This window comes from Mirounga leonina, unplaced genomic scaffold (genome assembly GCF_011800145.1).
Source record: "Mirounga leonina isolate KUSES-001 unplaced genomic scaffold, KU_Mleo_1.0 Mir_53, whole genome shotgun sequence".
In the NCBI taxonomy this organism is placed as follows: domain Eukaryota; kingdom Metazoa; phylum Chordata; class Mammalia; order Carnivora; family Phocidae; genus Mirounga; species Mirounga leonina.
In genome coordinates, this window is record NW_023270807.1 from 21,410,843 (window position 1) to 21,422,925 (window position 12,083).

Genomic DNA, 12,083 nt, shown 5'->3' on the forward strand with positions numbered 1-12,083 from the left:
GACAAAGAAGGTTAACATATGTGTGCACATACATATACATACAGACATATAATTAACTTGCACTGAAACTGAAGTGATTCTAGAATTTCCATTGACTAAACACCTAATATTCATTTATCCATTTGTGCCAAATATCTTCAGTTTGTGCCTCAAGATCCACTCTCCACCTTTCTCTCCTCTGCTCTCAGCACCAGGAAGCGGACTTTCATGAGCTCCACCATAGGCTCCATTGCCCTGTGGCTTTCGGTGCCAAAGGGAACATGGCAGAAAAGTAGGGGCTGAGTATTTAGTCCTTGGTTGCCCTCCCTGCTGAGTATTTAGGGGTTGGCTGCATGGCATCTCTCTCACAAAAGCCACAGTTCCTGTCAGAATACCTTCCCCATGCAGCTCTCCTCTGAGTTTTCTGGTAACTGTTTCTGTTCCCTGCCCAGAAGTACTGAAGGAAGGCTCCTCTGCTCTTCCAGGTGCTGCATTATCCCGTTTTGCCAGAAAGCTCTGCCGAGGACATCATAAACCTTACAACATTAGGTAAACTCTCCTCAGATGATTCAGCTTGCACATGCTATGTCTCTTTCCTTCTGAGACACTGATACACCCCTGGGGATAAAAAGGGGATGAATAGGGCATGGTTCCTGCTGTCACAACATGTAATCAAATACATAGGGCTGGCTTCTCTGGTGTGTGACCTGGGCAGTTGCAAAGGCCCTGCACTCAGAAGGACCTCATGCTTGAGCTTATACTCTGCTTCCTCTAGGTTGGAATTCTTGATAATTTTTGAACAAGAGGCCCCACAAACTATTTAGCCACTCTTGCTGATGCAGTGCAGCCTTTGGATACGTGCAACGCTAGTAACAATATCAGCTATTTGCTGAGGGCTCACTATGTCCCAACTGCTGTTCTTAAATTTATATGCATATTCACTCATTTCATCCTCTCCACACCCAATGAGGAAGACAGGCTTATTATTGGCATTTTTTAGATAAGGGACCAGGGGCACAGGGAGAATTTAAGTAACTTGCCCAAGGTCACATTGCTAGAAAGTGTAGGATATGAGATTCCAATCCAGGCATTCTGGCTTCTTCTATACTACTCTGCTTCTGCCATGGAAACAGAAAGGAACACAATCAGGTTGAATCTATAATTAAACCTTAAAGCCACGTGAGCAGTAATATACCATGGACTCAGGACTAGCAATAACAGTGTCTCCTACATAGGAAGGCTAATCACAAAGTTACAATAGGGACAGAAAACCTGTGCAGAGCAAATAAAACTGATTTCCTCATATCATACAGTGTAAGAATAGCTGACGGTGTTTGTAAATGTTAATCTTTTGATTTTGACCTGTCTCTTAGTTCTGAATAAAATCGAAATGAGACTTGCATCTGTTTATCTTGCCTTTCTCAAACTATTTTCTTTATTCCTAACAACTCCGGGGAAGCTGGGAAACGGCAAGAACAATAAAAGTTATTTACTTCCAGAAAGAAGTTAAATAAACACAGTATCTAAGAGTTAATTTAATGAGATTCACTTATTTCTAAAATACAGTTGTTTCTTCTACTGCAAGGACCAACGCTTTGCTGCTCATAAAAAGAAAAATGAAAGGCCACATCATCACGAAGACAGGGATCTTCACCATCTTAGAAATTATAAAATAGCACATACCCTAGTTCAGTCTCTATACCAACCAAATTATTTAAAATCATACAAGGTCTTGGTTTTTAACTTTTATGTAATGTTTACACAACTCACTACCTTCCTCTCCTTGGTTATGGAGGGTTGTTGTCATTTTCCTTTCTCCCCAAACCACTAGAGATCCTTCTGACTAATCAGAGATGGGTTTTTTTTTTTTCCTTCATATTAAACATTACACACTTTAATAGATTTTGTTTCCAATTTCTTAGGTATAATTTTACCACAATCATTTAGACAAGACTCCTACAAGTCAGGGGTGACCAGCGATTACATGGACTCTTATGGGTAAGACATCTCTGAGAAAGGCAGGTAAATACTCCAATTATTATTTTTACCTTCCTCTCACAACTTTAAGATCCACAACTGGATCTTACACATCCCAATCTGGCATCAAAAATCACAACAGGTCTCCTTTTCCCCAAATAAAGGAGCCATTTGTCAGGGCTGACTGGTACATTTTAAAGGATATCTCAGCCAAGGGTATTATTTTAAGAGATGAGCAAATGGGGAAACCCCACAGTCCAGCCAATAAAATATGAACTTAAGGTGCAAAGAAGCACTCATAAATATGAGTTAGAACAAGGGATTCATTGTTTGGCTCCAACCCTTTCAGTGGCTTCTCTGATCTCAGCCCCTCTCTGTGTGTCAGGGAAGCCTCTTCCTTTAACCTGTGGTTTTTTCAAGCTGAGCCACTACATTATTTATGACTGTAAATGTGAGTAGCCCGTCTGTACGCTCCTTGTACACACACACACACACAGCCCCCCTCCCTTTTCCCCACTTTGGTATTTTAGTGTGGAAGGATGAAAGGGTTTTCCCCTGGAGCTGATGTGGTTGGGATGTGGAATTAGCTGCTGTGTCAGTATGAGGTAGACTGAGGATTTCCCAACACATCCTCTACCTGCACACCCAAAGACCAGCCTCGGATGACTCATTTGATTCATTTTCTTTCTTCCAAGGGCCTTTTTTAAAATATATATTTTATTTCTTTTTCTGTCTCATCCTCATTGTTCTCTGCTCTTGTTCTTTTTATCCTCCCTCATCCTCTCTTCTCAACTTAAAAAAAAGGAAATAATCTCTTCACAGATGTGACATGAGTGTGAAATAAAAATAAGGTAAGCTAAAGTGTTTTATAAACTAACAGAGGATTGCATTTTTTCTTAGTGTTATTTTTGTTCAGTGTTGCAGTTCTTTTTTTTTTCTTACTTTCCTTTAAATTTCCCCTTTTAAATTTTAATTATGTAATAAAATAGGGAAGGCAAAAACAATTAAGTTCTGTCAATGGGATCCTCAGGGAGAGGTGAGGAGGCAAAGAAGAATGGGATGGTGGAGAAACAATTCCAGGGGATGGCAACAGCCAGAGAAGTTCTGATGCCCTGGGGAGCTTTTCTCCTGATGGGTGGAGGCTGCAATTGGCACATCATAACCTTTTCCTTCTCAACTTCAGAGAAACAGGAGACTGTACCTAAATGATCAAGCTGTAACTAATTGATTTTCAGCTAATCTCAGCCTCCAGCTATGAAGAAACAAGGACCAAAGGCGGACCCCAGGAAGGGGTGGGGACAGTAAGGAGAGGGGTGCCAAGAAAGCCTGGAGGTAGAGAGACCATCAAACTAAAGAGGAAAGGCCAAGTAATGTGAGGGGAGGAAGTGGGAGAGGGAGGCAATATTGAAAAAATGGAAGAATGAAAGGAGGGAACTGGAGGTGGTGGGTGAGGCAGCCCTAAGCCCTCTGAGTTTATATTATCATACCTTCACAGTTCCAGCTGTTACTTCTGAATAAACTTTTACAACTGGCTATTTGTGAGTGACCATTAAGATGAGCAAAAAGCTTTTAATTAAACTACATGATTATAGTTATCGCTGTAGCCATGCCCATCATTTGACAATAATGTGGCTTTAAAGAACAAGAATCCCTTGGGTCACATTCATGAACGCCAAGGGTTGTTGAAGAAGAGAGTAAAAAGATTTCCACCCTCAGCAACTTATTTTCTCTTCGAAAGTTAAAGGTGTTAAAGAAATATTGTCTTACCCAATATCAGCATTTGTTATTCCAGGCATATCCATGAATATGTACTATAATGGTTTTAGAGCATCTTGTCTCCTTTCCTATCACTGCCCCCCCCCAAAAAAATCTTGCATGTGTTTACAGGTAAGTTTATGTTACACAAGTGTTAATAACCCTGTTGGAGAGACTACACAGATAGGCATCTTTAGGTAGATCTGTGTATAAATTCCTCTCTACTGGGCACTTGAGTCAGCCAAAAGCAACAATAAATATCAATGATGTCTTTCAAACCTGTCAACTGAGAACATAAGCATTTTTTTCATCTAGTACCAGGAGAGTTTGATGATTTGGGGAAGTAAGAGGAGAAGGGTTTAATTTAAAGTTTTGAAAGTATTTTTTTTTCTATTTCCTATCTTAACGTGCTAAATATGCTGTTATAAAATATGAAAAAATCTAGGCATCACCTTCATGTACTTTCATGCTTTAGAATTAATGCATGTTCTTGAAATATATCTAAGAAGTTTTTGACTCCAAGCCAACTTGATGAGAATGATGAGAAACCATTAAAAAAAACCCAATGTTTGTCTTTCCCAGAGAAATACATGTAGACAAGGAATACTATGAAAGTAAATTTCCTGTGTTCACTGTTTTTTGTACTTTCCTCTAAAACATCTACAATGTTGTATCATTTTAATTGTACTATTGCCAAGTAATCAAACAAAAGTGCTTTCTAACTAAAAGATCTTAGAAATACACCACGTGTTTATCTTAATGTAAACAGAAGATTTACTTAAAAATTGCAAGCAAGTTCCCTAATCTTCCCTTTTATTTGCATAGATATCTGATATATAAACTAACCCTTAATATTTTTGAAAAAGATGGCTAAAAAAGAAAAGATTTACCAGAAAGATATTTTTGTTCTCAACAAAATAACATGGTATTGACTGAGCAAAGATGCCTGGGATGGTCAACAGTTTTAGGGACAAAGCAGGAGAGTCAACCTGTAAGAGCTGGACACTAGGAGACTGACAAAAATTGGCCTAAAAATAATGAATCCAATAGAGTGGAAAGTTTCTCTTCACACAATAATTAATATTTGTCTCTTCAAAGTGCACAAATCACTTGTTTTCATGTTTAGTTGTTTACATGGGTCTTAAGACAATTTATTCACATTTTATTTTTTTTTTAGGAAATACTCATCTATTTTTCATTTATGAACAAAAAATTAATCTCATCTGAAATTTTTAAAAATAGATATTTTGTTAAATGATTCGGAGTTTAAATTAATTTAATTCTTGATGAGCAAAACTAATGTTAGAAAAAATGTCTTTCTGAATGATAAGATAAAGAAAATCCATCATTTGACCTGAAAATGACACATCTTTGCATTAATATAAAGGATGCTACCATATCCTTTTAATGTAATTAAGCTTATTATGGGAACTGTCAACAGATTCTTTTCACATATTTAAATATCCAGGTGACTTCCTCAATACAAATCCCTTGCCTGTTGCTAATTTGATCATTTGCCCTTAGTCCCCACTATATACATATCTTTTAAGACACTAAAATAAATAAATAAATAAAATCCTCCTGAGTCTTATAAGAACATTTAAAAAAATACTATTTGTTAATGAATGATACATTAAGAACCACTGAAATTCTTAGTGCAGTTAATCATGATATTACACTTTTACCTTATTCTAAGTCTGCTTTGACTTATTTTATTATGGAAGAAATACAGAAGTTAAAGCCTTTTACTAAGTAGTGATTGGTTGTAAGCTTTGGATATATTAGAAGGCAAGGTCGAAGGATAAAAAAAAATTGTGGTTCAATTTTCCTCAGAGACTACTTGGAAAAACTCAGTATCAGAATCAATTTGTCAGTAATTTCACATGAGACATTTAGTTTGGAATTATTAAATAAAGAAAAAATAATATGATTCGTTAATGAGGATAAATCACTATTCAGCAGTTCAAGCATGATAAAAATAAATATCTCCTAAAGCTTATATCTGATATTGTTTCTCTAGAGTAAAATGAATAATTGTGCTTCATGGTATAGTTAGTAAACTGCTTTGTTGGTATAATCCAAACAATACAACCAAAATTTCATTGATTTAAAAATGTAAGTATTCTTTAATGATAAAAACAGTCCTAGAAGTCACTGAATAAAACTGTTTATTATTGTTTTTGGCTTTCTTTTTTTTGTGTAAATGTATAAAAAGCAATGGCACACAGATTCAAAAATCATACTTAATTCCTTTCTAAAACAAATATATTTCTTTTGTGAATGATCAAAATATTTGATTTCAATAAAATATATATTTTAGAACAGATTCATGACTGAGTTATTGTTTTTTAAAGTACGTAACACATTCTGCCCTGTTAGATTTTAGGTGACCTGAACTAATTTTTTCAGTGATTTATTTTATGCATATGTAAATCCATGCTAGATTGAAATTCTTCTATTAGAATATTAAAACTCCTTTAAATTATTGAATAATGCTTTAGAAACTGCAACAAAGTAAAATATGCCATGAGCCACATAGCATACCACTTATACTAGGAAAAAGCAATCAAACTAATTTAGAACTAAGCCATATTTTAATGGCTTGAAAGTTCCAAATGAAACCTGTTAATTATATGTAGAAGAAAACGCCTCCAGGACACCTGATTAGGGCAACCAATGATGACTTACTAAAACTTAATAATGAGAGCTTTGTCTCTAGCAACATGAAATATGATTTATTAAGCACCTTATCCTTCATGCTGTGATTGCTAAGAGCAAATGAGCAGGGCATATTAAGCAACATGTTTTATAAAAGCATTCATGTACTTGAATTTGTTGCTATCTGACTTTTCAAATACTATTTTCTTTGAGATATTATACAAGGAAGTTTTTAATTAAGTATAATAAAACATGTCAATTTTAAGTCAAAGCAGATTGCAGTTTTCAAACAAAGTTTTGAAAGTTCTTACATTAAAATGTTTCTAATTCTTTCAAGCTGATTAAATTTGTTCATAAAATTTGTCTTCAAAGCTAACTATATACCGTTATTTTTTGAATGTCTGAAGATAGTGAATTTTCATCTTTAGCCTCTACTAAAACATTTTTTAAAACTACAGCCCTTGTGAAGTCTCTTTAAATTGGTAACTCCTTAATATTTTTGAGAGATGAAATATTGGGCACTAATTTATCATTTGATATTGTCAATATTTTAAAACAAACTACCATGAAAGGACCAGCATTGAGTAAAATATAATTTAAAAAAATTATTCTCTAATAATGCTGCTCATCAAAGAATTTTTCAATTCATTTCTTATCTTAAAGGAAAAGGAAAATTTCTTGCATAAGTAAAGACCATTATAGCATGCTTTATATTTCTCTTGCTTCTGGAAATAATCAAATGGGTATGATATCTTTTCATTATTAAGAAGTTAAGAAATGTTAGTTTGAAGCTTCTTTTCCAAAATATTTTTCACAGTTTCAGAATCTCTCCCTGAAAATCTTTGATAGTAATCTTTTACAGCATTATTTTATCTCAGTTAATTGCACGTTGATATTTTCACAGTAGCTGACTCGCCCAAATGAGAGTTTTTAGGTAGCATATAAACGTATACTTACATGTTTGTTAAGTTGCTAACAAAAAAATGTTTCAGAAAGTCACTTTAGTTTTCAATCTGCAAATGTTTCTTTTTTATTTGTATTATTATTTTTTTGCCCATAGCACAACTATCCTCATAAATTTTCCTTTTTTTTTGTAGACTATTGCCTGTTTATTCATACACTAAAGCAAGACTGAAATTTTAACAAGATCTAAAAGGACCCAAAACTACCCAACCGTAAGTGTTAATTTTAGCTTTTTATATTTAAAAAATTAAATATATGTACCTGTGTGTATGACTTTGTTGCCTAAAGCAAAATCTTACATTGTATCAATGAAAGAAAGGAAACAGAAGCTAGAGAAGAGAGTTATAGAAAATGACTTTATATAAACACGACCACCTACCAGGCAGCTACTTTACTATTAGAAAAACTTCCACTTAGTAATAACACAGTTTAACAAATAAAAGAACAACATACCTAAATTGACAAAGCTCATGACCATGTCAGCATCATTCAGAAAGTTGGTATCCTGTAGGCTGGCTAGAGGTGGGCTCTGGGTGGTCAGAGGAGTCGTTCGAGATAACTGTATGCGACGAGTGTACCCATTGGGAGAGGCTGGGTATCCTTTTCTTGCTCCTCTGGTCTCTCCTGCCAGGGATGCCCTCACTGAGTATTCCGACTCTTCGGGATTTTCTTCATTGGCCATAGCATTGTATAGGTCCAGCATAAAGAGAGGTGCAGAGGAAGCTTGCTTTCCAGGTGAAAATGGTCTGGGTCTATGAGGCAAACCCAAGATAGAGAGAATTTCCCTCTGTATTTCCCGTCTTTCGTGGTTCCGTAGTCTTCTATAAATAAAACTGGAGTGAACATGATTGTCTCCCAAACCTCCTTTTGCATAACCCACTAGAACCCAGCAGCTCCAGAGGAAACCCACAATACTCCTAAGTAGAAATATAGTCAGATGCATTTTTGTCCAAAAGCAGAAGTTGATATTTTTAGTCCTTCTTGTCCTCTTAAAAAAAAAAAAAAAAAATCTAAGTTCCTAGGAGGTATGCTTTCCCAGTAGCTGAAAAAACAAATTTACCTATTCTTCATGACAGTGACATTTCTGAACATAACATCCTCACTGATTTTTCCTGTCCTATTTTAAATATTTGGGAATATGTCAAGAGTAGTTATTTCTAAGAAAGCTGAAACTTGGATTTCCAATTATCCACAGTTGGTAAGAGTTTTTCCTGCATTGATGTAGCAGAAGAAGGCTAATAGTATTTGATCAGATGACCTATGCATTCCTATATGGATTGATGCTAATCAGGCCTTTGGTATTTGAATCAACGAAAGTTGATCTTCTGATAAACTGTAGTTCCCAAAGTTATCTTCACTTGCTCTTGAGTTCTTCTCAACCCTTGAGCTCTTTCCAAGACAAATCCTGATTTCTGAATCACAGATCTATGCTGATCTGCACCTTGGTGTTGGAATATATATTGGTCCGGCAGCTTGGTGATAACTTTAACGTCTTTTGTGTCGTCTTAGTGTAAAATAAGACTCAAGGTTGTACTATTCAAGTAAATGTGTTTCCCTGAATTTACTTGAAAACCTTCCTGTAAGTTCATTCACTCCCTTTCTCCTTCTAACTGTTAATTCCACCTCCAGCAGGCACAAATATACCAGCCCTCTTCAAGGGAGATCTAAAGAGTAATGTAAGCACAACCCTGCTGGGAAAGAAGAGGCTTCTCATTGTAATTTGAAACTGGTAAAGCAAAAAGAACTTAACCCTTTTGCTACCAGAAAAGCCTTCCTTTTCACAACTTTATAGCCACGCATCTAACAGAGCACAGTGCATGGAGCATAGAAGTCCTGGGGGGGGGGGGGAGCCAGTTTACAAGCAGCACACTGAAAATTTTGCCACCGGTTTTATATAGTACTCTTTTAGATCTTTCTTTGCAGAGTACACATTTAATACACTTCTATAGTAAGTCTCAGGTTGTGGCTAAATTAACGTATATCTCAGTTCTACATTTGAGGTTATTTCTAGCTTTTATGAGTTATTAAAATTTACTTCTTAAAAAAATAGAAGGAAGAGTTGTAAATTGAGGTTAATTTGTTGTTTCTTAATGACAGCCAGATCTTTTTAGAATAAAATACAGTAGAGAAGTAATCACCAGTAAATATATTCTAGCTCCCAAAGCAGTAGTTATAGTAATTTAATAATGGTGATGAGATAGCCCAGCTTTAATGATCTTTATATACAAAAATTTTAAACAGAAAAATATATTTCTATTTCTCTCATTAAGTCAGTTACGGTTGAAAAATAAATACCCTAAGATACAGTGTCATGATTCTTAACTTTTAAGTCATTTCAGTTGAAATGTAAACAGACGTACAAATTAGATTTTTCCCATAAGTTATACTCAGTACTTTGGTTTGTTTTAACCCATGCAAATAAACACAAGTCAAATATTCTCTATGACTACATGCAAATTGAAATTTGCATTTTCAAAATTTGATGGGAATAATGGGGAGAGTGCACACCTTTCTAAAATACCATACTTAATCCAAGGAAATGAGCAAAGTACGTGTTTATCCTTAATGTTTAATGCCTTTAAAATTTGGAAGTCTACAATGTTTTTGTGCAGCTATAATTTTCCTTACAAGCTCTCACTTAACCTTAGGGCTCACAGTACTTTCATTGTCTGGGATATTATTCTGATACCAGTGTAGATTTATCGAGCAAATTCTAGAACTATTATGAAATTTTAATGTTTTTCTTTTACTCTACCTAGAGGCGCCTGGTTTCTTGTTTAATTTCTTTTTAAATATTTCCTCTGAGTGTCTAAAGCAAAGCCATATTTTTCACAAGTCTTCAGTTTATTGGTGAAGGCAAGATACTGAAAGGGTTGGCTGAATTTTATTGTGTGCCTCATTTTTCTTATACAAACTCACTGCCCTAAAACTTGATAATGCTGTTTAAGATTTGCCCTCCTGAAGATTCTTTATTAGAGCTATGTAGGCTACACAGTGGCAGACCCAAGTACTGACATACACGAACACCTCTATAAAAGAGATATCACATGAATAGCAATAGTGCAGGTTGTTAGTAAGTGAAGGAATAGCATTTCAGTAAGAAATGGTTTAAACCATTAAAATTCTTGAAGTTGTTTATTTCATATCCAAACCAAACTTAGAACTTTTTGGTCAATGCTGTGGATTCAGATCAAGCACTTTGAGACAAAAAAAAACAAAAACAAAAAGTTTTTTCTCTGCGTTTACAAAACCAATCCCAACTAAAGCCTACTACAGTTTTTCTTTACATTTCTTCAAATAAATTATCAAGGTTCTGAATATGCTTCATGTCTCTAGAGTACAGCATAAAGTTACAAGTAAAAATTGGCCACGCTAGAGGAAGAAACGACGTTTATTATCTTCCACACGTGCTGACTTTTTTTTTTCCCTAAGATACAAATGAAAAATAAAAATGAGTCTAGGTGTCACGAGTCTCAAAAACTCATTTTCCCAAAGCCTCATTTATAATATCAATCAGTGTCATTGTAATTTAACTGCTTAACCAGGCATATAGCTTACCTCTATGTTGGAAATAAGTTGCCAATATTTCTGGTCAGATTTTTTAGTATCCACCCTCCCCCACCTTCCCTTCCAACTCAGACTCGATTTGGCAAACACTCATTTTTCAAAAGGATCAACATGTGCAATGAGAGGAAGAAAATAAAGAAGAAAAAAACTTGCCAGGAATAAAGGGGAAATGCTAACCACCAAATGAAAAGTCAGATTCATTTTCAATTAAGTGTATTTTACTACATAATTTGGATTCCCAGGTAGATTTGTATTTATATACATGAGAGCAATTTGAAAGATAAAGCATCTGCAACTGCAGAGTATAAACATTCCAAATTTCAGAGCATGTATTTAAAAGTTGTATAAGTCATTGAACATACTGAATAAATATATGCTGAGAGAGAAGTTGGGACCGGAGAAACACCCAGAGCATCTCAAGAATTGTTCCTAAATATAATTACATTTCAAGAAGAGAAGCCTGCATAAAAACCTACCTCTCATAATGTAATATTTGCCTGGGCTATATAATGGAAGTGACCTTCTGGGCTGGGGGGGAGCGGTACAGAGACAATTGAATCCAGGTAAGAGGTACTTCTCCAACTGTCATTCTTTCTGTTCATTTTCTCTTTCCTTCACTAAAATTTGACACATTTAGTCCACGAATATGTAAACCAACTACATGTAATAGATAGCCTTTCAAAAGAAACTTGCTCAAAAGAAAATTGAAGCATTTGTAAATCTGTTTTGTCTGGAAGGGTCTTTCTATTTCACTTATGGTTTCTTTGTTGGTTTCTCCTTGAAACAAAAGTTCCTCAGTGAAAGACATGACTGCAATGAAAGACAGATATCCAATATACATGGTATCTGCATTCCTAAATTATCTCTCAAGTTTGGAAAATAGTCCAAAATACTGTTCATGCAATCATAAAATTCTTAAGCAGAAGCTATCTTGGATCCCGTTGGAGGGAGTGAGGGGAAAGGGTGGAGAGGAGATCACTGAGGAGATTGGAAAGGCTGGAAGCAACAGGAGAATTCGGGGAAAACATCCCCTTCTAGAATCTTCTTGGGGAATACACACACACACATGTGCAGAACAGAGCAGCTTCTGTGATATTAAACTGCCTTCGGCTCACTCCTTTTGAGCCAAAAACATAGCACAGATAAAAGAGAGAATATGGTGTGCATAGCATGGTCCAAAGGAA

At 35.3% G+C, this 12,083-nt stretch overlaps 1 protein-coding gene across 1 annotated transcript in view; it reads right to left on the reverse strand.

Annotated features, from left to right (window-relative positions):
* BMP5 (bone morphogenetic protein 5) overlaps nt 1–9,167 on the reverse strand; it is a 115,175-nt gene extending 106,008 nt beyond the window's left edge. The window contains exon 1 of the mRNA XM_034991577.1: nt 7,786–9,167. Coding sequence (XP_034847468.1) covers nt 7,786–8,275 — 490 coding nt within the window. The 5' untranslated portion in view covers nt 8,276–9,167. The remainder of the gene's footprint in view (nt 1–7,785) is intronic.
* Between the last annotated feature and the right edge of the window lie 2,916 nt (nt 9,168–12,083).